At 31.0% G+C, this 26900-nt stretch overlaps 1 protein-coding gene and 1 long non-coding RNA gene across 4 annotated transcripts; both read left to right on the top strand.

Annotated features, from left to right (window-relative positions):
• The first annotated feature begins 940 nt into the window (after window positions 1-940).
• Window positions 941-3476, top strand: LOC112274543 (RING-H2 finger protein ATL8). Of its 3 annotated transcripts, XM_024504191.3 has the most exons (3): window positions 944-1096; window positions 1308-1370; window positions 1608-3476. In XM_024504191.3, the coding sequence occupies exon 3, from the start codon at window positions 1848-1850 to the stop codon at window positions 2520-2522; it is 675 nt and encodes a 224-aa protein (XP_024359959.1). In that variant the 5' UTR covers window positions 944-1096; window positions 1308-1370; window positions 1608-1847; the 3' UTR covers window positions 2523-3476. The 3 variants fall into 3 exon arrangements, with proteins under 3 accessions (XP_024359958.1, XP_090101920.1, XP_024359959.1); XM_024504190.3 differs by having other exon boundaries at window positions 941-1370; XM_090245794.1 differs by having other exon boundaries at window positions 941-1370; window positions 1525-3476.
• Window positions 3477-13859: 10383 nt separating this feature from the next.
• Window positions 13860-15367, top strand: LOC149986760 (uncharacterized). The gene is made up of 2 exons (XR_016499795.1): window positions 13860-14078; window positions 14996-15367. It is a non-coding gene; the product is annotated as an uncharacterized LOC149986760 (long non-coding RNA).
• Window positions 15368-26900: the final 11533 nt, after the last annotated feature.

Here is a 26900-nt window from a genome sequence, read left to right as displayed (position 1 = left end):
ATCACATCATGGATTATCTAAAGATATTATATTGAATAAGGAGACTCAATTTATATCAAAATTTTGAAAAATATTTTTCAAGATTCAAAAAGTAGACATCAAGTTGTCTTTGACTTTTGATGGACAGATGAAGCTTGTAAACCAAGTTTTGGAACAATGTGGGTGATTTGGTAAAGTACTTTGAGCAAATATCAAGGATGAAATATCAAGGGTGACAATAGGAATCTGACCGGAGTAAGTGCCCTGTTTGAACAGCTCGATCTTCCTCTGCCTTGCAATCCAATTATGGAGAAATCATTATGGGGGGCTCCAGCTTCTATTTTCAGTCCGCTTTCGAAAGCTTGGAATGTTCGGCCAGGAGTTCAGCCGAGGATGTAGGGGAAGACTGCAAGGGGCATGTGCGGATCTGGAAGTGAGTTCGTTGATCCGCATGGTTTTACTTCTGCAACAGATACAATTGCGAATAGTAACCGTCTCTGACAAAGCTGCTTTCACAACAGTGCGATCATTGGAAACTACTATCATTCGAAAAAGCGGTGTGAGCATTGGATTTTGCACGTAAATAGCCAGCTTGGGCATATTCGTTAAGTAAAGGGGTTCAAGCATTGCTGTAAAGATAAAAGAACTGTCTATCTTGCACGAAGTAAAATGTTCCTTCATAGTTATCACAAGCAACAGTACATCAGGAGAAGGGGAAGAAGAGAATGATGGCTCTACTGCATGAAAATCGGTCGGTGGCCGTGTGGGGATAATCATTGGATTCCACTGTGATTGAAAAAGTTGACAGATTCCTCTACCATTGTTATCTTTGTCCAGCTCCGTCTGCAGTAGCACCCAACTGATTGGATGCATCCCGATTTCAATCCAAGGGTGCGAAACACATGAAATTTATCTCTGGAATAGTCACCGCGACGTAATAATCTATAAGCAATTCGCGTCTGAGGCTAAATTCGAAACTACAGCTTCCGACTCTGTTAAAGGTTGGACCTGGATACGCATGGTTTTCAGACTTTTGGCATGAGGTTGGTCACAACGTAATTTTCCGAATAAATTACATGTGACTACCGTTTCAGGGCAGCTCGCTTTGTGTCTCCAGGTTCAGCGACTTCCAGAAATTCTCGATTAGAATTACTGTCGTTTCGGAGAATTTGCGACTAAGGGATTTCGTGCTCTTGATTGTTTTGGCGGTCGACTTTCAGTACTAGACCTTCTTGTTTACATCCTGCTTTGGGATTGTCGGCACGAGCTCCGTGCCCTAAGCATTAATGTCTTGTCTGGAAAGGTTACCCTGTTCCCGATTGTCACAGATCGAAGGTAGCTTGTTGCGCTCTGGAGGTTGGGAGTCAAATTGCGCACACCACTAATTCCGGGTGAGTGAACCATCCGATCAAAACTTCTGGTGATTTCATTCATGTGCTGAGCTAATTTCCTTGCGTGGTGTATTCACGGGTTTCGTCAAGAGGTGGTTCACTTCATCTTTACTCCATCGTCACAAACACCATCGACTAACTCGTGAGGATGTAGTTAGTTTTGACACGATGTGTAGATTCATCAACATCTCAAACTGAGAATTGAACTAACAATTATCGGCGGAGTATTTTCCGTAGATTCGAGGCCGTTCGTTGGGAGGTATTCAAATCAAGGCCCCGACCTCGCAATGAGTCTGCTTATGTTGTGTATCAAAGAAGTCACTCTTTTGGGACTGCACTGCAAATACTGAATACCTTCGCCTCTATGGACGGTTTCGGATTGAGAAATGGCCCTACGCAATTGAAAATGTGTGGTATAGGTGAAGCAAGTGTTCAAATTCCTCTGACTTTTATCGTCGTGTTCGAGTGAAACTTGCGATGACGGCCGGCCTCCGAAGACTCGACGTGCACTTCGATTTCTCTAGAGTCACCATCAATGTTCAAAATGCCACCACCTTCCCTCAATCACCTACCTCTCATCCACCGTCTCATGACCATTCTGGCCCAGAACAAAGCTCCTACTTCGCTCGGTCATTAAATTCCAGCGTGGTAGTGGTTATGGGGGTTTTGCTCTTTGCGCTAATTGCGGCGGCCTTTATCAATACCATAGCTAGGTGCCTCTTGCGTAGACGACAGACGCAGCCATCCGATGATCATAATGAGAGGGAGAAGGGGCTCGACAAGAGCGTCATCGAGGCTCTTCCTGTGGTAGCTTACAGCCCTGATTCCATAAAATCCTCATTTGATCCGTCGGGGGAAAATGATTGCGTGGTGTGTCTGAGCGGATTTGTTGAAGGGGAAAAAGTCAGGCTGCTTCCGCACTGCAAACACGGATTCCATCTGGTTTGTATTGATACATGGCTTCTCTCACATACAACATGCCCCGTTTGCCGTCGCAGTGTTCACCCTGCCGAGACTTGCAGTGAGAGCGACACCGACGCTTCGCTTACTCCTCCGACATTGGAAATCAGCTCTAGGTCTGGGAATGCGAGGAATGCAAACACTGATGTAGAAATTGTTGAACCCAGTGCACATCAGCGAGTGACGTCTTAGTCGACCCAGCCGCTGCGGCAGCAATTGCAACCCCCGGCGCGAGCAGGAGCCGTCCCAAAGAGGTTGTTCGGTTTCATGCTACACACCAAGGGCATGTCTAGTATTATCCATAGCTTGGGGCCTCGCAGGTTTGCTGCTCGGAATCTGGGTGCCGTGGTATATTTGAGGCTATATTTTCCTGAGAGACATTGCTGTCGTTTCCGTTGCTCATTGCAAATTCATGTCCCAACTGCAGAGATTACTTGCTTGATTAACTTCTCTGTCATGTCCGGGGGGGCTTTCAAAAAGAAAGGAAAAGGTCGCAGGGTGAGGTACGAATTTTCCGGATATTTGTGATCTTCATGAAAGAGGAGGGAAAGGAATGTAATTTGTAGCATAAGAAGTTGAGCCATGGCTGCGAAGTGTTCCTGGGTGAAGAGGTCAACATGTTCTGGCGTTGGATCAACACTGGGAGCACAAAAATTATGCTCACTCTAGCTAACACCGTGACGGTGACGACTAAGGGTTAACTATAAAAGCCACTCAGATTATCGAATCTGGCTATGGAGTTGAGAAGCATACTGTAGGGTTTCGTGAAGTGTTCGATATCAAGCATCGTCACAAAAGTGACGAGTGTTGCATATTAACCAGACTGGTGAGCAACTTTGATGTCTCCAATGCTGCTCTTGGGATCCTAAACCCCGAGGATTCATTCTTGTCAGTGATATTTGTGTAGATGTAGCGGAACCTAAATCCTGTCGCTTTAGCGCAACTTGATGTTGGAATTCAACTGTCGAGTTCAATGAACGATTGTACGGAATTGGGCGTCCAGTCCTATTATTGCATGGTTTGTGGGACTCAAAACCTACGAGGTTCCCCAAAGCGTTGGAGCCCGCAATGGACAAAACCGTGACGGTGAAATAAAGCTAGTTTATTTTTGCACAGGTGCATTAAAAGCACTTGAACTCTAAACAACATAGAAGGCGACCATACGTGTGCTTAACGCTGGACAGTTCACGTGGTTGAATGGGATATGCATGGGATTCCAAGTACATGCTCGTGGATTCAGATTTCAAGCTTGTGTTGCTCTTTGGCACGTTGCCAAACTCTAGCCGTAGGAGTCTCTGAGCACCCTTTTGTCAAACTATCACATTTATAAGCGGACCCTTGGTGCTTTTTATTTATTTTATTTATTTTTTTACTCAAATAGAATGTAATTCTATTGCAGTTGAAACATGATACATAAAGGAACCCAGCCAGGTCCGGCCAGGTTCAGAAATCCGCAATCCACGTGGCTAGGACTGCCTGACAACATTATTGTTTGAACGTGTCTATAACTACTACTTCAGTCTCTGGTCTGCGCTTGCAACTTTGCTTGGCGTGGATCCATGCTATTCGCCCGTAATCAACCATGTTTAACCAGATTTTATTAAACATCTTCTCATTTGACCTTAGGGTGCAGTTAAACACGGCATCATTTCTTTCTAGCCACAAGAGCTAAGTGACGGTGCTTCTTAGTAGTAACCACAACCTGCTGACTTTTTTGAACCGTCGCGGCGTGCGATGAGTAAAGATACAATGTTTCCATGTTGGTGAAAACTGGAGCAATGGAATGCTTACTTTCCGGTCAGTGCGTTCCTGCCTTGGGTGCGCTCCCCTGCTCGAACTACTTACCATTGTCCCGAGTGGTGGAGGTTCTTCTGAGTGTGCACATAATATGATTGCCCCATTTCCACGCCCTTTGTGCTGAAGTGCATTCCCAAAAGCGGTGCAGCACGGTCTCCCGCTTGCCACACATATAGACGGTAGAGCATTGATCAATGCTATTGCTAACTCGTCCTCGCCAAGCATTCAAGGCGACCGCTCTGTGCCAAATGAGCCAGAGCAAGCCGGCTTCTTTCTTCCTCGTTCCTTGTCCCACACATTCAGCCACTTGAGTCTATAATTGGCCTGAATGATTCCTTGCCACTTGGACGGTACCACTTCGGGGACTATGTGTTTCTTCTTGAGTAATCCTCTCCCCATTGCAGCCGCGTATGCCATGAAGGGGATTGTGTTGCCCCACTTAAAACGATTGGGATCCCAGTCAAGCTGATCTGTTCTTCCGTAATAAAACCTAGTGCAGGATTTCTTCTGTCTACTCTGCACTAACACCACTCTTGCTCGTCTGATGAATCCGGTAATCCATATTACTGGCAGGAACAATCGACTTTCACCCTCGTGCATTTGTTGAGTTAGAGTCGTGTACCTCCATTAATTGATGTGCTCGAAGGTCGATATTTAACTTTTTTTAATCTCTGCCAAAGCCCATGTGTGGATCAAATCCAAGTTTGGGCGGAAAGCAAGTGAAGCTTGCCATACCCATTTGGGTTGCATTGCATGTTCATCGTCGTAAACCCCGAGCCAATACCCTTCCACGCATCTGCTATAGGGTGATAGTAGAATCGCCTTCCACGTTCGATCTAGTACTGTTGTAAGCACCCGCCATGCCCCTTCTTCATGTGGTAATACCCCTTTACAGTTGAACTTCTTCATGCTGCAGAAAATGGTCAATCACCCATATGTCCCGAACTTATTGCATGCCGGCCTTATGCAGCTCGGTTGCTCTTCTTTTGGAAAATCTAAGACCCATGGTCTGTATCCATGGGCAGAACCACAAGCTACAATTTAGGACCTCCTCGTACCGGTCTGGTGGGACAGCTTGGATTGAAGGAATTATCTGTTTCCATGCACGAGTAACTCTATTCCATACTAAGGAGCCACGTTTGCTTTGGTGCCTTGGTAAAGTGAAGAAATCTAGACTGGGGCTCCACTCCCCCCCCCGAATATGGTTGACTTTGGATTAACCTGTATCGCAATAAAACGTGAAGGTTGGATTGTCCGGGCTTTAAAGCCTTCACCACTTGAGCAGAAGTGCAACCACGGCATCTCCTGGGTAGATTAAGTTGATGCCTCCATCTTCCTTGTGTTGACAATCATCAGATGATTGGAGTGAGAGTCCAAAGGGGGCGTCCAACAACTTACTAAATTTAGTATTTTTTTGCACATGATGTTCTAATTTTATTAATCCAAAGAGGTTTATCACCTTCACATTTGTACTTCCAAAATTCACTAGATTTCTTTTGATTTAATACTAAACCTGATGTTAAGCAAAATGTATCTAGTGTATAAATGAAAATACTTATTAGCCCTTCTTCATATAATAGAATAAGTGATGTGTCATCTGCATATTGAACTTTATTCTTCATGTGGTAATACCCCTTTACCAATATCAAAGGGTAGTTAGATTCCTTTGATATTGCCATAGTCAATGTCTTTTTCAATCACATAATTTATTATCTTTGCCACTAAAAGAAAGAGGTAGGAAGCAAGTAGGCATCCTTATCTTATCTCTCTTTTAATAGAGAAGGGAATTGAGAGTAAACCATTAAGCTTAATATAAGCCAAAGTATTTCTAAAGATTAGCCACATTATATTTATAAATTCATTTAGAAAGCCAAATTTCTTCATTGCCATAAATAAGAAATTGCATTCTATCATATCATGTACTTTAGAAAAGGCTAACTTGAAGAATAAGAGAGGTTGACCTCATTGTTCTACCCATGTCGTTTTTTCTTGTATAAGAACTAAATTGTCTAAAATATACCTCTAAGAGAGAAAGGTTGATTGGTCAGGACTAATGATACTCATAAAGACTAATTGAAGCCTTAATTCAAGGCTTTAGCTTAGATTTCATATTCCTTATTTAAGAAGGTAATAAGTTTCTAATTTATAAGTGTTTTTTTGCTCTTCCCTTTGTGTAATAGTGCAATTGGTCTATTAGAGATCCATATTAGAAAGTATCATATTTTGATGCGTTATTAGACCATTTTTAGATAGTCAAGGCCTAATAGATTTTAAAATATAATATAAAATTTTAAAACTATACCGTCAAGTTTAAGTAACTTTTCAATGGCTATTTTAGGTAAAGCTCAAGTAAGCTTATTGAATGTGAGGAATAGTGATAGCCGGACTTTTGTATCTAACACAAGCTGTCAACTATCGACCCCAATGCTTGGTGTCCTGTTCTATAAGATATTATTGTCTATTGTTGTGTGGCATATAATCTACCATAGTATTTGGAGCAAATATATGCCATTGCTATATGATTGAAATGACTCTATTTTGAATTATCTTCTAGTTTCATAATATATAAAGTTTTAAATCTTTTTTAATTAACTTGAAAGAATTTTTATAAATATTTATTATCTATTTATTTTTATTACAGTTTTCTTTTCAAAATTCATCCATCAAATTATTTATTTTCCATTACTTTCAATTTTTTGGTGCATTTATAGAATTTTTCTTATAACAATACACTTCCAAGTTTTTATTGAAGGATAATTATTATAAGTTCTAATCAATTGTAAAGCTCTATTTCCTTTTGATACCAACTTATAGCTTTGCAAATACAATATTATTGATAATACTTGACACATCTTTGTAATTTTCTAAAAAAGATAGAAAATCTATACACTATCCAAAGATGCCAAATTTTGTACTAAACCTTTAAGCTATTGAGATACCTTGCATTCATCACATATTATAATAGATGTGCAAGCCTCAAGATAACTTAAACTTCTCGCCATATTAATAAATGATTTAAAAATATACTATCTCTAAATATGCGGTAACTTGTTGCACTAGATTTGTATCCCATTATTTGTATAAAGGCATAAATTTTGTTGAGCCTTACTATACTTCTTATTCCATCTCTACAAAGATTGTTCTAGCTAAATTACAAGATATTAGATGCCAAAAATCTATCATTTATTTAAAATTCTAGTTTTAAGGAACAAAAGAATTATTTTTTTACTCTAGGAGTAATAATCCATTTATGTTAGATTTATTTATCCTATATTCTACAAAGTTCCAATCATTGGCAAGAAGCCAATGACAATCTCTAAGATTTTTTTTTTCAGAATTTAGTCTAAAGCTTGCAATATTTTGAAGAGGAGAAAGATGCATATACATTAATAATAGGAATATCAAAACCATTCATACTACTAAGGTGGATCAATTGGATACAATTTGACTTGGATTGTTTGATTATAGTGACTAAGTGATAAATGTAGGGTGTTACCTATATAAATATCTCCATGTTTTCTATCTCAACATTTATCCATCTATTATTATATACTATTGCTACTTCTTGGTAGTAGAAGGTGGCTTAAGTCAGATACTGTTATGTAGTTCTAGTAACTTATTTTTTTAAAGCTTATGCTATTGAAAGCAAAGAATTTTGATCTTAAGTTTAAGATTCTACAAGTAATTGTGAAATAAAGTTATTTTTTTAAGGACTTTAATTATTGTATGTTTCAAGATAGAATTGTAATCTTCATAGATAAGTTGGTGGAGTAGGTTTTATTGATTTCATGATAATTTCTTGAGTTAAATTTGAGTTCTATATGTCTATGTTGGTGGAATTGTGGGAAGCAATTTCTTTGAAATAATTTAATTTGTAGATTATGATAAGCTATTGTTTGATTTGATAACTACATTTTAAGAAGAGAGGGATTTTATTAAGCCATTCTTTATGTCTTATCTATGAAGCCATTTGTAGAATAGTCACATAAAATGAGCTGCCATCTCTCTCTGAATCTTCTTGGATGTTTGAAGAATTGCTTTAAATAAATATAGGATACCTTTAGATTGGATTTTTTCCACAAATTATATTGCTCTAAGTATGGCACTAAAAAAGACTATTGTATTTATTTTGACTAAGAGAGATATCAATAAATTGCCTTTCTTAAATTTAATGTTGGGTCTCATTATGTATTGTTTATTATTTTTTCTATTGACTATTATTTTTATATTAAATCATAGAGTGATCACTCATAAGTGTACTTCAATTACTATCCCTATTATATCTTATTGGACTGTAGTATTCAATAGGACAATGCATCATATCTAGTCTATTTGATCCATGGTTAGTTGTTTGCCTTTCGAAGTGATAGTAGGATTATATGATGATGGATCCATTATAATGTTGTTTGCTACTATTGCTTCTTTGCCTCCTTATATTAGCAAAGACACTGACTTTACACCACTTATGATGTTTTGTTGTTCTTTTAAAATACTAGATGCATCCCAAAATTGGCTAGATATATAGTTTGGTATTCTTTTAATCTTTTTTAATAGAATATTTTATTATGCAGTAAAAAAAAGGTCAAATAGAAACATGATACCTTGTCTTGCATTTCAATCATTTTTTTCTTCACAAAATTTATTAATTTCCAAGAATTTAGTTATATATGGAAACAATTTCTTTCTTTACCACAATGTTCGTATTTTCTTTTATGCCTAAATTAGGCTTATCTTTCTTCTGATGCTTGTCTTGTTTATTTGCCTCTATTTTTTATGATTGCTACCTTGTAGATCCTTGCCAAATTATTTTGAGTATTTGGAGGTCATGGACAAGTTTGTGGTGTACATAATAATTGGAATGTATTGACCTACCTATGTTGCAGCTAGAATTTCTAAATTGGTTGATGGATTCTATTGTTCAAATCCCTAATGTGTTCTATTGGTTACTTCAATTGGTATTGGAGTAGATGTTGTATCTCTTCTTATTTGTATAATTAAAGCAACCTCAAGTTTTTTGTTCCTTTTTAGCCCAAAAAATATTTTACTCTCTTTTACTAGATGAGCTATCAAAAGACAATATCTACATTGGATCAATAAATTATTGTAGTGTATTTTGATAAGAATCATATTTTTTTTGATTAGATTGATGGCTCCTATTGTATCCTCCTTTTGATAATTATACAAAATTTTTGGTCCATAGTATTTTCATTATATTTTATGTTTTTTAAGTATTGTTCTTAGGCTTTGTGCCAGGTCATGAGTACTATTCAAAAACTTATCCAAAATATCCTTGAGAGTTATTTACACATGCAATTATATGCCTATGGATTTAGGTGGATTAAATCCTAGGATCCATGACTGCAAAATATATATGCCTCATCTTGAAATGTAAGGAATATGCATCAAATTTTTTTGTATAATTGCTTATATTTTTCTAATCACCTAAAAGAAACCATGACCTAAATCATGACCTAATTTCAAGTCTTCAACAATTTCTTTGGCTAGGTTAGTGATCCAATTGTGCAACAACTTAGATGCTTACTTTCTTTCTACAAAATATACAATAATAATTTATTTTTGATAATATTTTATTTTAAATTTAACTTCAAGTACTCTTTTATTTAGCATACTTGAGGTCAAATATTATATTGCTTTGTTCTTATTGTGGAGAGATCAACATTAGCTTGTATATCCAAAACTGTTAATCTAAAATTATTGGTGGCCTAAACCAAATCCTAAATGTGATTTTACTCTAAGTATGTGTCTCATATGCTGTGGAGAGCATTATATGGAAACAATCTCAAACACAATGTGGCTATTTTACTATAGATTGGACATAAAAATATCAAATATTACAATGTATGTAATTCATGGACTCACAAATGTACCACATGCCAAGACAAGAAAGTGCGTCAAAGCCTCATTAGAATCCTATTTGAATTCACCTTTGGTGCTTTTAGATATATATATTTTTTAAGTTAAGAAACTTAATTAAGATACTTATTGCATTGCAATAAGACTTTTTTTTAATAATAATCATACTTCAATAATATTTTTATTTTGTAGATGGATAATATATCTAAATAAAAATTTGAGGTGGGTAAATTTCTTGCATCTTCAAAACTTTATTTTATTTTGGTTAGAACATATGATGACGCTTCAAAGTACTCTGTCATGTAGAAAGTGAAGGCTTCAAAAAAATATGTACTACATGCATCAATGTTCTCAAACAAATAGTTATTCAATCACATGTGAATGAATGAGTGAATATAATCTAATTTAATTTTTATTACTTAAAGCAATTGTAGCGACAAAAAAAATATAATAGTAAAATAGTATCATACTTTAGGATTTATACTTGAATGTGAGTGATTTGATCCTCCAATTACCATGCTGTAAAGATGAGTGGTCTACATGTACAATGAAAACATACATAAAGATACTAAAGATGAAGCTGGCCTATGCCCTAGTGGCTCTTATTGCCTTTGAAGAACGTTAGACAATGGAATATGTGTAAAAGCTAAATAAGATAGAATCAAAGTTGATTGTTGTAATTGCAAACTTAAAAAAATTTGTTGCTATTAATCCAACTTATGCCATACCATGTAAAAAATTATTCAAAGACTTAGTTAGAAATTGTATTTTTTTTAAATATAGAACTAATAGAGATTCAACTTGATGAAGAAAAAATTAAAAAAGAAATGAGATTTTATAAAGATTTATTGTGATTGCATATTTTGTGGAAGTCAAATCCACTGCTAAGGTTCTACAAGCTTGGTTAGAGTATATAAAAGCTAAGGTGTACAAAGAATTACAACTTGGCCATAACCTAAGCTACAATTTCTGTCAGATAGTGTATGCAGATGAAGTAGCATCATAAAAATTGTTAATAAAATTACCACACTTCTCTTAATTGGAGACTTATATCATTCAGCCATAGATGGAATAATTTAATTTAAATCACCTAATTGGCATAAGAATGCTAATATTGATAACTTTAAAAGCCATCTCAAAAAAATTAATAAATAGTACAAGAAAACTTACTTAAAGTCTTAGGATGGAGCTTAGGCAAGATTGAAGCAACAAAATATAGATTGATTAGAATTTTTTTGTTGCACTTACAAAAAAAAGTTCATTTATATTTACAATATGAGCATTCAATCAAGTAATTGGCAAAACAATTCATATTTAAGTGAATTATAATTATTTATTTATTTACTATAGATATTACCTATCTATCTAGCACCTCATTTATAATTGCTTCTTATTCTTTGGATATTGCTTGATCACAAATATTAAAAAATAAATATAAAAGGTGCCAATATTAACTCACTCTATCTTACAAAGTAATATAAGCTTAATATTAAATGGACCTCAATTGGCCTTTGTAAACTCAAAGACTTTGCTTCCTCCATCTAAACATGAAACTGCTATATTCCTAGTCTAAACTTCAACAATAGAATTTGTAGCAAGCTTTAGCAAATTAGAAAGCCGTAGAGGTCCAAAAATATATAGAAACATCAATTTAAGAGAGATAAGGTGCACACTAATAATCTACAATATAAGAGCTTAAACTAGACTACTTGGCTGAGTAAGAAATAAAATCGTGGATAAGAATCCTCTCTCAATATGTTAAAACTTTTAGATAATTTTGAACAAGGCATGTATTGAATGGACTAAAAGACCACCAAATAAGGCATCCAACTATGAGATGAATTAAAATACATTACTATGAGAAATTAAGAAGTTGACCTTACTTCTTCTACAAAAATTACTAAAAAAATCAATCTAAAACCAAAAAATAGATGAGGCATACCAGAGTGCTATGAAAATATCCAATAATTTTGTAAAAAATACACAACAAAAGATTTTGTTTGTTGATTTCATCTTAATCAAGGCAGATAGTAAACATCATTCAAATTCCTTTATTATTCTAATATATATGGATTAGATTAAAGAAGATGTAAGATTAGAGGAAATAGAAGTGAGCAATGTAGCCATTCATATGGCACAAAATATAACATATGTTCAGTAACTTAAGATGGTCAATTTATAGCCTAATCGGCTTGATATCAACTTAAATAAAAAAAATATATCATGATTAATTTTGGTGGAGTAAATCATGGCACCTTTATAAATATAATAAAAAAATTTAGCTTAACATACAAAATAAGGAATAAATTATGCTCTAAAAGAACCTTTTAATCATTAGATGCTCCTATAAAGACAATTTGAAAAGCCTCTAGAAAAAGCTAAGAGTTAACTACCTACTTGACTTTTTTCTTTAATAAGTGGTTAAGAGGTCAAGGATTGGCAATCAAAATGATTCAATATTTACAAGTTTGGTTGTCAAGCAAGATATTAGTAAGAAAGAATTAAAGGATAATTCCATAAAAATAATTTCAAGCTTTCATCTCTAGATAAATTAGAAAAGAAGTCAACTCATGTTTAGATATCTTGGAAGCTACATTAAGAAATTAGAGCTCTCTTTCTTATTAATTCAAATCATAAAGCTTACAATTTTAATACAAAATGTGTAGAAATTGAAAAATCTAAAAAAAATAAAAATTAATATATAATTATTCATGGCAATTATGGCATAAAATCAATATTTTTTGTATTCAAGAGCATAAGCTCTAACATAGTAATATGTTGGCACTTAAGAATTGAACATGGTTAACAGCTAGGTTTTTTCGACTAAAAAGCTAATGTTACTTATAATCAAAGGACAAACAAAATAAGAACCAAAAGTAGAGGGATAGATCTATGGATCTCCCTTTGCTTGGCTCACTTTATTACATCGTTACAATACTTGAGGTTTGGAAGGTTACAATGAATCTAGCTTTAAAGTATTAAAATTAATTTTAAATATTTGTACCTCATACATCACGTATAAGTATGAATCACAAAATTGACTCATTTGTATATTTAGTACAAAAAATGGACTTATTGTTCATAAAATCACAAGTTTTGTGAGTTAGTAGTAGAATTTTTAGATAAATAGAAAAAAAGATTGCTAATAATGGATATACAACCTAAGATATAATTTCTTGAGATGGACTTCCAAAATAAGTATGTTTTTATTTAAGTTATCCAAGACTAGAAGAAGGTCCAAGAGTAAAAGTTTGTTGTTGTTGATTTTTTAATTAAATAGGAAGCTAAAGAAGAATTGTTGATTCAAACCTATTCAAAAGAAAAATAAAAAACTACTATTTGTTAGAAGTCCTTAGAAAAAAATATAGAAACAACATCAAATGAATAGAAAAATAAAATAAAATAAAATAGTAGAGGGAAGAAAAATCCAAAAAAAAAGGGGAGGAAAGGAAGAAAACGAAAGGAGAAGAAGAAAGAGTAGGGAGAGACAAGAAAAGCAGAAAAGAAGAGTAGGGGGAAGAAAAAGAGAAGAAAGAAAAGACAAGATGAAAAACAGAAAAAAATATATATATATATATATACATATATATATATATATATATATATATACATATATATATATATATATGATCCTTCACCTTCCCGGATTTTTCAGAGGTGGAGGCTGATCTAATTCTTCTGGGAGGATCCGCAGGGGTTCAGCAAAGAGCACCCCAGGGCCTCATTTTTTTGTAGTGTGGTAGCTCCACATTTCCTGCAAGCTGCTGTTAGAGCATTTTTCCACTCTTGTGTTTTTTTTTTTTTTTTTTTTTTTTTTTTTTTGATTTCCGATGTTATCGACGGAGGTGGAGCGTGGATTCTTCCGTTTTTGGTTTTGGTTGGTTAGCTATTCCTACCGAGCAGAAGTGCTGTGTGGCGGCTTCGGCGGTTGGTCAACGGTTTTCCCTGCCTGAGCTGGGTTGCAGTGGTAATGCTTAGTGTGTGCGCGGTGCGGCACTGGTTCCGTTGGTGTTGGCTAGAGAGGCGGCAAGCTCGCAAACCAGTCGCAGTTGGAGCTACAGTGGAGCATCGACTGAGGTTCTTCCTTATCTGCTTGTTCTCTTCGGTTCAACGTTAAAGGAGGTGCGGTGCGACGCTGATCTAGTGCTTAGATCCTTGTTGGATTGCGCTGCTGATGGCTGCTTGAGTATAATGCGTTTAACTGGACGGGTTGGCTAAGTTTTGGTGGTTGCAACAAGGGAGGAGTTGTAAGGAGACAAAGACCCGTGTTTGGACGGTGACAGCGTTTGATTGACGTCAGAAGAGTTGTGACGTGTTTTGATGCATCGGAGGGAGACTTGCGTGTTGTGAGGAAGAAGTTTTGAGATTCTTTCAGAGCGTGGTGCACGGCTAACGCCATAGACTTGGTGCAGTTCTGAATACAGTACCTTCATCACAGGTGTTGGCGAAATAGATGCACATGTGTTTACAACGTGATTGAGCGCCAAATTTCGTCGTGGTCAAATAAGTTTTATTGGGAGACGACTCATCCTGCAGCATCATGCTGTATGGTTGGAAGTGTATTCGATCTTGGCTTAAAGACATCCAGCAATATATCTCTAGGCCGATGTTGTAAATTTTTTTTCACGGTTGTTACTACATTTCCGTCAGTCGTAGGATTTGCTTCGAAGGATTTGAAGTTCATTTGTCTTTGGCAGTAGAATTGACAACGAATTAGTACAAATCTGGTAGTGTGGACAAGGATCGCAAGCATATGTCTACTATTTCGGTGTTCTAGTTCTAACGTGATCAAGTTGTTTCTGAGAAAATCAGGGACTAGTTAGATTTTTCTCTGTTTGAGACAATACATATCGCATCCTAGGATACGTTGTGATCTTTGACCATCTTCAAACCTAAAGTTGAGGAAGGGTATGAGATTAGTGGTGTAGTTTACCCTGATCGAAGTTCTCATTCGAGGATTGTGAGCAAGTTGGTGTGTGGTTGGTCCGCTGCAGAGTTGGGCCGACTCTCCCTAGGCGGCAACGTTCCTGTTCTGGAGTCATCGAGCTCAACAGCGATCGAACCTGCGGACGATGGTGGCCGCTCGCCTAGCAACTGGGCGATCTGGCAGAGCATGGCAAACTGTGGTGGAATTCGACTCATAGCAAGTCGACCAATGCGGCACTTCCTTTTGGCTTGGTGAGGACTCCAAGACAGTGATATCACGAGTAGAGTAGATCACAAGAACTTAGGCTAGGCCTGAATTGGGTTAGTTTGGATGAATAATTTAAATTGAATGAAAACATGTTGAAGAAATCTCATACTTAAATGAAAACTTATTCAAGGATGAATTTTTGTTTAATGGATGAATTTTAATTAATTAAAAATTATAAAATAGAAATAAAATATTATTATTTATTATTATTATTATTATATATTAAAATTTATATATATATATATATATATATTTATTTCTTAATGTGTAAATTTTAGAGTGATTTATTATTGTAATTTTGAAACAGTGGTAGAGTTTTTGATTGACTTCTAGGGGGATTTTAGAAAAATAAAGAGTGATTAGATTAGGATTTAATAAATAGCTACAACATCTAAAAATTTAATAGTTTTATAAATAATACTATGTACAAAAGGTTGTAGAACATAGGATGGACAAAGATCTCTTATAGCAAGGATTGAGCACCACAATAGACAATTTACATAATGACCTTAAGAATGTTTGGTGTTAAATGCAGTCAACTAGTTATACTAATTAGTTACAATAGATGGAAGGCAAGAAGGTAGAAGAACAAAATCTATATGCATAGTTAAAGTGGAAACAAATAGGAGATTGTTGCACAATGGAGTTTTTTTGTATACATAAGGAATAATCCATAATCTCTTACATTGCAAAACTTACAAATAAAGAAAGATGGCTATAAGGCATTTGAAGGTGATGGCATACATTTGCCAAACATTCTATAGTAAGTTGTATAAGGTGTACTTAGTTATCGCAAAAACCAAGGATGTTGGACAACATGCAACAACCAACATTGTCAAATTGTTGGATGAAAAAATAAAAATCAGCCTTATGAAGCGACTTATCCTTGGCAAGCTCAAAGTGACATTAGGTGCTATGCAAAGGAATAAGTTACCTCACCCGGATGGTGTTATAATAGAATTTTATAAATATTTTGAGACTTGATAGGAGCAAAATAATTAGCCATGCTACAAGGGAGTATTTTGCTAGGTTGTTTTTTCTAAGAGGTGACACAAGGATTAATAGCCTTATTGCACAAGAACAGACCAAGACATGATCTTTTCAACTAAAGGCCAATTACCTTATTAAATATTGGTTGCAAGATTTATGCCAAGGCTTTGAAACTTTGTCTCTAAGTAATATTTGTGCACATTATTAATAAGGATTAATTCACATTTCTTCTTACATTGTCATATGGCATGATTTGCAATCTCAGAATACACTGGATACCTACCTATAGAGAGTTTAGCTTTGGCTTATATATGATATCTTATCTTCCAAAAATTCATTTATCTTGCACAAAAGCTCAAATTAAAATAAAATCCTTCAAAATATTTTCTTTCTACAAAAACTATTTTTATCCTAAACTTTAGAAATTCATATTTCTTGATCCAACTGTTTAATTTTTTTTCAAATTTCTATTCAACATAGATTCTATCCTTAAGCTCTATCACAAAAAAAATGAATTGTAAATCTATTACCGATCTTCTGGCATCTTTGAAATCCTAATATGGCCCCAGGCAACCTCTTTGAAGCCCATTGGGCATGATTTTTAGCCAATAAGAATGGAAATTTTCATCATCAATCTCCATTCATCCATATGGATGTCTTAACCTTTCTTTTTTTGTTACCAAGTCTCTTCTCCAATCCTTTTTTTTATAAAATTTACATAATATATGCCATAAATATCATATAAAAGAAACAAAATAAGACTTTAAAGGTCACCAATATCTAACAAAGGTGACTCTAAATATTTAAAAGTTACTACTAATAAGATCAACTTCAAAAGTCACTATAAAATATATGTATATATATATATATATATATATATATATAAATTCTAATAGAAGCTCTTTTAAACAACCTCTTTTTGGAATAGTAATCTATCTACATCCTATAACCAAAAAAAATCTACTAATATGGCTTTTACCATATTGTCTAGTATATTGTGTATTAAATATATAAACATATTATTTTCACATAGTAGCCAAACCACAATATGACAATGTAATATATTCAAGATAATTAATTATTGATACATGAAATTATGGCATAAACAAAGATATTAGATTAATCTTTTTTATTTCTAAAATTAGATTTTAAAAAAGCTCATGATAAGATTGAATAGAACTTCTTATTCACTATATTGGATGAAATGAACTTCTCTAAAGAATTCAATTGCATGGTTAAATTGTTATTTGTTAATGTAACAACCAATATAAAGATAAATGATTCACTCTTTAAATCTTTTATCTTTGAGAGAAAGATAAGACAAAGATGTCTATTAATATTCTATCTTTCCTTTGTTGTGGCAAAAGCTTTTAATGCAATAATATCTCAAGAAGTTGAATGTAGGGCCATCAAAGAATATAACTACCTATGAAGCATTGCCAACAAATCATGACACAATATATAAATCACACATTTTTAATCCTATTAGATATAGAAGAAAATGTAAAACATGCCATTTTCCATTTTGAAAATATTTTTTTAAAGATCAGACCTAGTTATCAATTGGCTTAAATCAAGTCTCTATTTTAAAAGAAATCTAATATTAAGGCCTTTCTTAGAAGCTATCTAGTAAGAAGAACCACCTAATACACCCACATAAAGGTCTCATAGATACAATGTTGTTAGTCCATATACAAGAAAGGAATTAATTTTATTAATTCAAATGATGCAATTGTAGTCTTAATAGTCAAATGAGTTGTTAAGGCCTTGAAACCAAGTGACTCCAACCTACATTTAATACTAAGCCATTATCTAAGTGAATTTCAATCATACAAAAGAAGGAGGTAGTAATCAAACTTAGAATTCTTTACCATCAAAAAACATCAAAGATAAAAAGGCTCTATAGTTTGGAATAGGATTGCAACAATTTAGAAGTCTTTCTTCTCTTATATCACCTATCTTCTACAAACTTGTCTTAAAAAGTGGCTTAGCTATAGTATGTGGCATCAACCTAATGTCACTAGCATCAAACAAAGATTTACTAAAGCTACGATGGCAATACTTCATTAAAACAAGTTATAAAGATCAAAAGACATATGAAAACATGAACTTTTTAAGCTTTATGAAAGCTCAAAGATGGTTCAAATTAAAAATAAAAGAGGAAGGAACTTAAGAGGCACTCATTGCCTTACTCTGCTAATACTAGAGCTAATTTTTGGTCAGCCCAAAATTCCAATTACATGAACGAGATTAGATAAGAGTTTATACCATCAAGGATTCTAATATTTCAATGATGGTGTAGCAAACTAATAAGATCTATTAAGTTGTTTCAAATTCCACAAAGTACTAGATTCTTATTGATATTAAGATTTATAAGGTAGATGGTCAAGTAAAAAATTTAATAAAAATTTCTATAGAAGATCAATGCTTCTAAAACCAAAGATTGGAGAGGAAGGCATAGTATACAATATAGGCCATTGGCACTCTTAGAAGAATCAAAATTATACATGTGCGAGAAGAGATGAGCAAGAAAATTACCTTTCTTTATTACAATAAGATTGATTATCAAGTATAGAATTCCAAACAATGTAAGTGGCTAAGTTATGTTCCTTTTATACATTACACATCAAAATTGAGATGGTTCTAGTTGCAGAAGCAACATATAGTTTAAAATGTGGCAATCCAAAAATGAGAAAGAATAATTCCTTCTAACTTTAAATTTAAGTAGAAAAATATTTAGGATAGAAAAATAGTGCAGAAAGAGGAAAGGCTTCTTTGGTTGACATGATGCTATGCAATAGCTATGAATGCATAGAGAGATAGAATAAACAACAGTATTGATCAATGTTATTTAATGTGCTTGACAAGCATTAGGAAATCTATTTTGCATAAATTTTAGAAGTATTATTTTATAGTGAAAGTATAGAGATAGAGAATTCACATATTCCAATTACTTATATCAAATCCAAAATAAGTAGAAAGACTATAGAGGGTGACAAATAACAATAATTCTATTAAAAAATGTTATGAGATCTGTCCAAGTAGTAACAACAAGAATACAAAGAATACAACTAATCAACATGAAAATCTTACATAATTCTTTTCTTTAAGGAACCATTGTATATTTGCATACAAAATTTTGTAAAGATTCAAAATGATAAGTTGGAGTTGGCTCTTGCTTTGCAAAGTGATTTTTTGGATATTATGGATTGAGAAAAATAGATGTTGCATTCAATAGAATACACTAGCATCAAGAGAAGTTATATCAAACAGTATGATTATATATAATAGAAATATATGGTTCAAAATGCAACAAGAAGATAGAGTATTTAAAGCCTATATAGTCATCATATTAGAGACTTATAAACTAGTATAGAGAGTATATTGATAGCGGATATAGTCAAACTTGAGGTAGAAAAATATTAGATCAAAGGCCATATATTTTTGAAGTATGTACAATGCACAAAGTTCATTATTGAAGTGATGTGCATGCTACTAATTCTAAATATTTTACAAAGTTATGTCTTGCACTTGCTTATTATTCCAAAAACTCAAGTAACAACTGACAACTTCCATTCTTTATTAGTCTATTGTAAAGATTTATTTTTTAATGTTCTTGTATTATATAAATTCTTGCTTAAAAATATATTGGGTACTTGGTTGTAGAAAGTAAATTGGAAATTACAATAATAAGATTTTAATAATTCTAATAGAATTATAAATAAATTTTAATTAAAATTTAAAAACTATAATCAAATCTTAATTAAATCCAAAAAATATCTTTAAAAAATTATAAAAGATATATAAGAAAATTCTAATTTTTTTTTAAAAATATCTTTAAAAAATAATAATAAAATTTTAAAGAAATATTTTTAAAGAATCTTAAATAAACCTTAAATAAATCATTATCAAATTCTAATAAAATTTTAAATAAAGTTTAATAAAATCCTAATAAAATCCTAATAAAATCATAATTAAAGTCTAATGTAATCTTAAATGAGTTTTAATAAAATTTTAAATCTTAATCAAATATTAATCAAATCTTAAATATTAATCAAATCATTATCAAATTCTAGAAAAATTATAATCAAATTTTTATCAAATCAAAAAAATAAAATAAAAACTTAATAACTAATAATTAACTATTGACTTTAATTCAAAATTTACTTATCTTTTAATCTATTAGTTAAAAAAAGCACAATAATTTTGAAGAAGATCAAACATACTAAATAGAAGATATATCTCATAATTTACTTGAATATTGTGTAGTTTTCTTTTTCAATCTTGATTTTGATCTCCCAACTCTAATATCTTTTTATGTCATAATGCATTGATTCTAAAAAAAATTAAATTTATTACCAGTCAAATCTACTATTCATGTAAAAAATATGATTTTAATCTAATTAGCAAATAGTTGCAAATTTTAGAAATCTTCATTTGTCCTCTAAATTCAAAAAACTTAGAGCTTAGTAATTTTAAATTTCAATACCTTTCAAAAAAATTATTCAATCAAGTTCAAGTTTATAATACACATTCAACATAACTATAATTACACAATCACAAAATTTCATTTGTGGATCATCTACTAATCTTACAAAAATTTCTAAAGAATAAACTCTTTATATTCTTCAAAATCCAAAGTCATCCTAAAATAATCATAATTTTATAAAATCTCAACAAATTTATTACAAATTCAGATCTCTCAAAATCAATGTCTAAAAATTCTTGATCTTATTTGCTCTCAAGTCCACTCTTTGATCTACCAAAAACCCAAAAATTATGGTAGATGTATGGTTTTATATTTGGAGGTCTGATTTTGACCTTGGTTCACAACTAATTCTTTTTAAGTATCAACTTTTGATTTCGTGACATAATTTTATTACAAAATACTCTTGAATATTTTCTAAATATAAATATATTAATTATTTTACTTATCTACTTTATTTTTATTTCATTTATAAACATACAAAGTAAATAGAAACCTATTTTGCAAAAAGGCAATATTAACACTTATTAAATTTACTACCTCTTTAATTATTATATATATTTTTAAAATAATTTGATACAATATTTTTAATTAAGCTCTTATATTATATAATCATTGTTTTTTTCTTTTACCTAATATCAATATTATAAGACAACATCTTATAGAATCCTTGTTGCATAAGCAATTCTGTCACCTTTTACAATCTTTGTTGCAGAATCAATTAATTCACCTTCACATGCTACAAAGCTTTGATACCACTTAATGAAATTAATCAAAAATGTGCATTAAAGTGAGGAGTTTGATTTTGTAGAAAGTCTTATAATGAGTTGAACAAAAATGTCATGTATCTATCTGCATAGAACTGATCACTACTAGAAGCTTGGCCAAGTTTTAAGTAGTCTGTGGAGTTGCAATTGTTCGTTACAGATGGAGTTGCTGATGGGCATTGCAAGAATCAAGAGATCCGTAATGCTCTTTTTAGTTGTAGAAGTGGTGTTGGTGTTGGTAGCTTAAGCTGCCGCGAAGAGGTGGTGATGAGTAGAAGGGATATGAGAGCGAGAAGACTGGGCCAGTGGTGACAACACCAAAAGAAGAGCTCTTGACTTAATTCCACACCCATTCTATTCAACCTTTTTATTTTCTGCACTCAATGCACCACATAATACAAGACGTTGTATTAACAGTGGCAAATGGCAAAGGTTGTTTGAATGGCATAAGACACAAAAGCAATCTTCTAAATATGCTCATCTACGTCGTAGATTGTTAAGCTTCTGTCAGCAATTGACACTAACAATGTTTCCTCTCTTTTTCAAATTTTCTTTGAGATGTCCTCTATCACAACTGCTCGTTGAGTACTTGACTATCGGATTCATCAGTTTCAAGAGATTTGACACAACCAGCAATCAACTTGCAATACATAGCAATTGGTCCAATCTAGAACAATCTATTGCATGACATGTCAAGCATACTTGGGAGGAATCCATCAAGTTTTAATTGTGCAACATCAAAATTCCTTGAACAACTACAAATGCCTGATGAAGGGCTGCGTGATAAGCTCCATGTCTGTTAGGGAGCAATTAAGGGAGCAACCTTGATTAAAAGTTTTCCATTCATCAAAGGCTGGCCAATAGATGGAGTTGTGATCTGTGCAGTGACGATTGTCTCTTTTGCTACCAGCATTTGCAATCCACCCCCAACAGAACCACCACAACTTCCTAGACATTTATCAGGTCGTTACACACAACAACTTCTTATCTAGTTATTATGTTGTCTGCACTAGGCACAGAAACGTTATACAATTAAGGGCACCACAGACCCAAATCTACCACCGAGCTATGCAGATTCCAATCACACCATCAAAATAAGCGCTGGCACCACAAAAATCATTGCAACAAAGATCAAATTCAAGGTTGACAGTCGAGCTTGATAATGAACTCATCATGAACTGATTTTGATCTTAAATATCAATGCTGATGTCTCCCTAACTCAAGTTGCTTTCAAGACTTTGAATCATTCAAGACTTTCATGATTTCGTAGTTGCTGTCAAGAGGTTGTTGACTAATACTAGTCAAGCATCTTAGTATCATACTAGTATTAGTCAACAACCTCTTGAGCTTATCCGAGCTGTTGGTGACCTTAGCTTACCGGTGAAGATTCAGCGGCTCTCTCAGTAAGCAATGAATGACATGGCGCAAAGAATTGTAGTTGGAGAAATCCTCACTAAATGTAATTTGGCTGGTCTATAATGATTTTTAACTACAAAAAGATTTGCAGGTTGTATCCAAGTTTGTAAAAGAACATCAAAGAATTCAAATTTCAATTGTGAAATCACAAGAAACATTGTACTATAAGGTTTAACTTGGAAGAAAAAAAAAAAAAAAAAAAAAAAAAAACTTATTGGTAATCAGCTTATAAAATAAAAAACAATAAAGTTATTTTATGGAGATGAGAGAATCAGGCTATATTTTATTTGAGTCAAATTATACAATGCGTAAAGTTTTCAATCACTTAGTTACTAAAAAAATACAATTATTTTTAAATATTTCTTATGCAACAAGATCATATTTGTCTTGTTTTATTATCTTTTGTTTATTGCTTATTATTTTATTATTTTAATTTTTTCTCTTAAAGATGGTATTTTAATTTTATTTCTTATCATAGTTTTAATTATTTTTTATCCAAGTCTAAAATAAAATATAAACATTGAATTATCATTACATTAAATAGATTTATTATTTCTATTTTTATTATTATTATTTTCTATAAATTATTCAATTTTATATTCTTAATTTATTATATTACTTTAGTAAAAATTAATATGAAAAATGAATTATTTTAAGCACATTAAATAATATTAAATAACTTGAAAGAAACTTCATGAAATCATTGTAAAACTTTATAATTATAGTTAATTAGAAGTTGAGGATTTATTTCAACAAAAAATCTTTGAAACTAAAAAAAATGAAAATAAAAATAAATACAAAATTATAGTTTAAAAATAAACATATATATATATATATATATATATATATATATATATATATAATTATTAAGAAATAAATTATTAAATTTAACTAATCTTATAAAAACTTCTTATAAAATAAATTATAATTTTTTTATGTTTAATTTTATTTATTAATTAATCTGAGTACTTCTAATACAAATTTTATGATAAGCCAAATTTAATGTCTATTATAAAAAATAAAAACAATGACTAAATTTTTATTTTTTATAAATAGTAATACTTTATGCATAATCATTTTATGTTTTATATTATTAGTGAATTATATTTATTTTGTTTCTTTCAAAATCTATTTTATAATCTATAAAAAAATTTAGAAGAGAAAATTAAATAAAAAAACTATAATTTAATTATTTTTTAGAATTTTTAGATATATATATATATATATATATATGATTAATAAATTATTAGAGTTTTAAAGAACTTTATTAAGAACCATCTAAAAAGCTCTATTATCTATGAGAGAGTCTACATTATCAAGAAGGTATTTATTGGAAAGAATAATTGGAATACAAAATCTACTAGTCCTATTTCTATTTGGATTGAGAGATCTTAGGAGATAAAACACTCTTTTGTGATATGAAATAATTTATTTGAACATATTCTTGCTTATCTATTGATTAAATCAAATAATATTTTGATGTGAGGTTTTTTTGGTCTAATCTAAAATAAGCAAGATCTTATTGCTCTAATATAAAATTAATGGGTATCTATAAACCAATTTCTACCAAGGTAAGATTTAATCTGTAAATAAACTAGAAGTAGATCAAAAATCCTTTCAAATAATATTTCAATTTTTAATATAAATTCCTAATAACAAAGAATTTTTTATTTTAAATCTATCGATAAATCTAATTTTTTATATATTTTTCTAAAAATAATTACAATAGAATAGAATTTATCATTTGCAACCATTTGTGATAACTTTTCATCTATTATAAAATATGATATTTTTTATAAGTAATTACTTTCAAAGATTTAAAAAATACAAATAAGGTCCATAATAAATGTTATTTTTAGTTTCAAAAAACAATCATGTCTCTGTTATTCTAAATTTCTTTAATTAAATTCATACATGAAAAAATTAAAATTTTATAATAAAACATTTATGAACATTTTAGAATAGTTAAAGTTTCTTTAAAATCATTGAATTTCTTATACAATCTTCAGAATTATTTAATTTATAATAGCTTTTACTTTCTTATCACACATACTTAATCATTTTTTAAGATGATGTTATTAGATTAATAAACTTGAATTCTATAAAATATACACTTTACTAATTTTATATTTAATTTTATATGTCTATATTTTCTATAAAACAAAAAACATATATAATTTGTATTTTAGCTTGATTTAGTTATTTTAATAATAGCTAAAAATATTTCTAAAATAAGTTTAAATAAAATCATATAAAATATCTCAAAAAAACTAATGCATAAAATTTTGATAAATTAACTAAATTATTTTTGAAATTAAAATATATAACTAGTTTAAAATGCAATCTTTTCTTATTTTTTTCTTTGGTACATATTAGATTTTATATTTTCTAAAGTTCTATGTACATGTAAGTTTTAGCTTGATTTAATTATTTAAATAGTAAAAATATTAATAATATAAGATAATAGTATTTAATAATTAATTTTATAAATTTTCAATAATTCATAAATTAATTTTCTACAAAAAATACTGATACATTTGTAAGAGACTTTTAATTTTATATAAAATTCTTTGCACAACTCTTATCAATGTATTCTATAAAAAAGAACAAAAAAATTATTATTATTTTTTAAAAAAGGATTGTAAATTGGTCCAAATAATAGAAACATTTTCTTCTTAAATTCTAACTGCACAATCATATAGTAAATTTTTGGATAAAATTCAAATTCTTCATTTTAAACACAATTTATAATTGTATAGATTACTTTAAAATTTCATTAAATGTTTCACTTAAAGATGAGCTATGTATATATAAACAAATAATAATAATATTTTATTTATTTTTACTTTTATAGAAACAAATCTTCAAATTCTAGAAGTTTGATTTTTTTATTATGAGACATTATTTTTGTTTTAGTATTTTTTTCTATAAATTAAGAAAATTTTAAAAATATATAATATATAATATATATAAAGATAATAATCTCTTAATAAAAATAGACTTAAAATATCACGGTTGATTTGGCATTGACGAATATTTTCATTAGGACAACCACTTCAATTGGCAAGATTCTATAGATAATATTTTCTAAATTAGATATCAGATATTTATAACTTTTGAATATACAGATTTAAAATATTTACTAAAAATATCATGCAATTTGTAGAAAAATGATTATAAGAAAAAAATAGAGGCCTTAGAATCTGTTAGAACAAAAGTAAAACAATATATAATTTTTTAGTTCTAAAAAAAATAAAGTTAATAAATAAAAAAATCTTATATTCTTATATAAGACCATTATAAGATAATTTTGTATACACAAGTATTTTTAGAATCCCTATTATAACAATACAAAGTAGTTTCTGATATATTGTCTTCTTTTGTAATTTTGTTCCTTGTCTTTTAATTATATTATATCTTAGAATAATATAAAAAAAAAAAAAAAAAAAAAAAAAAAAAACATGTTTAAACTCTATACACAGAAAAAAATTTATTTACTAATTTCAAAAAATAATATTTGATAGAAGAAGCTCATATTTTTTAATATTAATTTTTAAGTCATTTAATTTTGTTGTATAATTTTATAGTTATTTTTAGAAAATTGTACAGACATTAAGGAGTAGTAACACATATTTTTCTTAAAAATAAAAGAATTGATTGTCATATTTGAAAAAAAATTAATTTCTTAACTTAAATTTTAAATAATAAATAAATTTAATAATATTTTTTTCATTTCAAGTTATTATCTTAACAAAAAAAATTGTTATTAATATCAAACAAGTTATTATCTTAACAAAAAGAAGTTCTTTTTTTGAACTCTTAATTTAATTTTTTGTTTGATATTATTTTTATTTTTATTTTATATTAATTTTCATCCATTAACAAAAAGTCATCGAAGGATAATTTATCATGTGTGAATAACTTCTCATCCACAAATCACTTCTCATCTACTCTTAAAATTCATCCATGCTCAAAATTCATTCTTGAATTAAATTTCATCCAATAAGTTTCATCCGACTTTAGGTCATTCAAAACCCTAATCTAAT

The sequence above is a fragment of the Physcomitrium patens genome, chromosome 21 (genome assembly GCF_059467195.1).
Source record: "Physcomitrium patens ecotype Gransden chromosome 21, ASM5946719v1, whole genome shotgun sequence".
Classification (NCBI taxonomy): Eukaryota; Viridiplantae; Streptophyta; class Bryopsida; order Funariales; family Funariaceae; genus Physcomitrium; species Physcomitrium patens.
The sequence above is the reverse complement of the archived record's forward strand: the minus strand, read 5'-3'. Positions and strand labels throughout refer to the sequence as shown.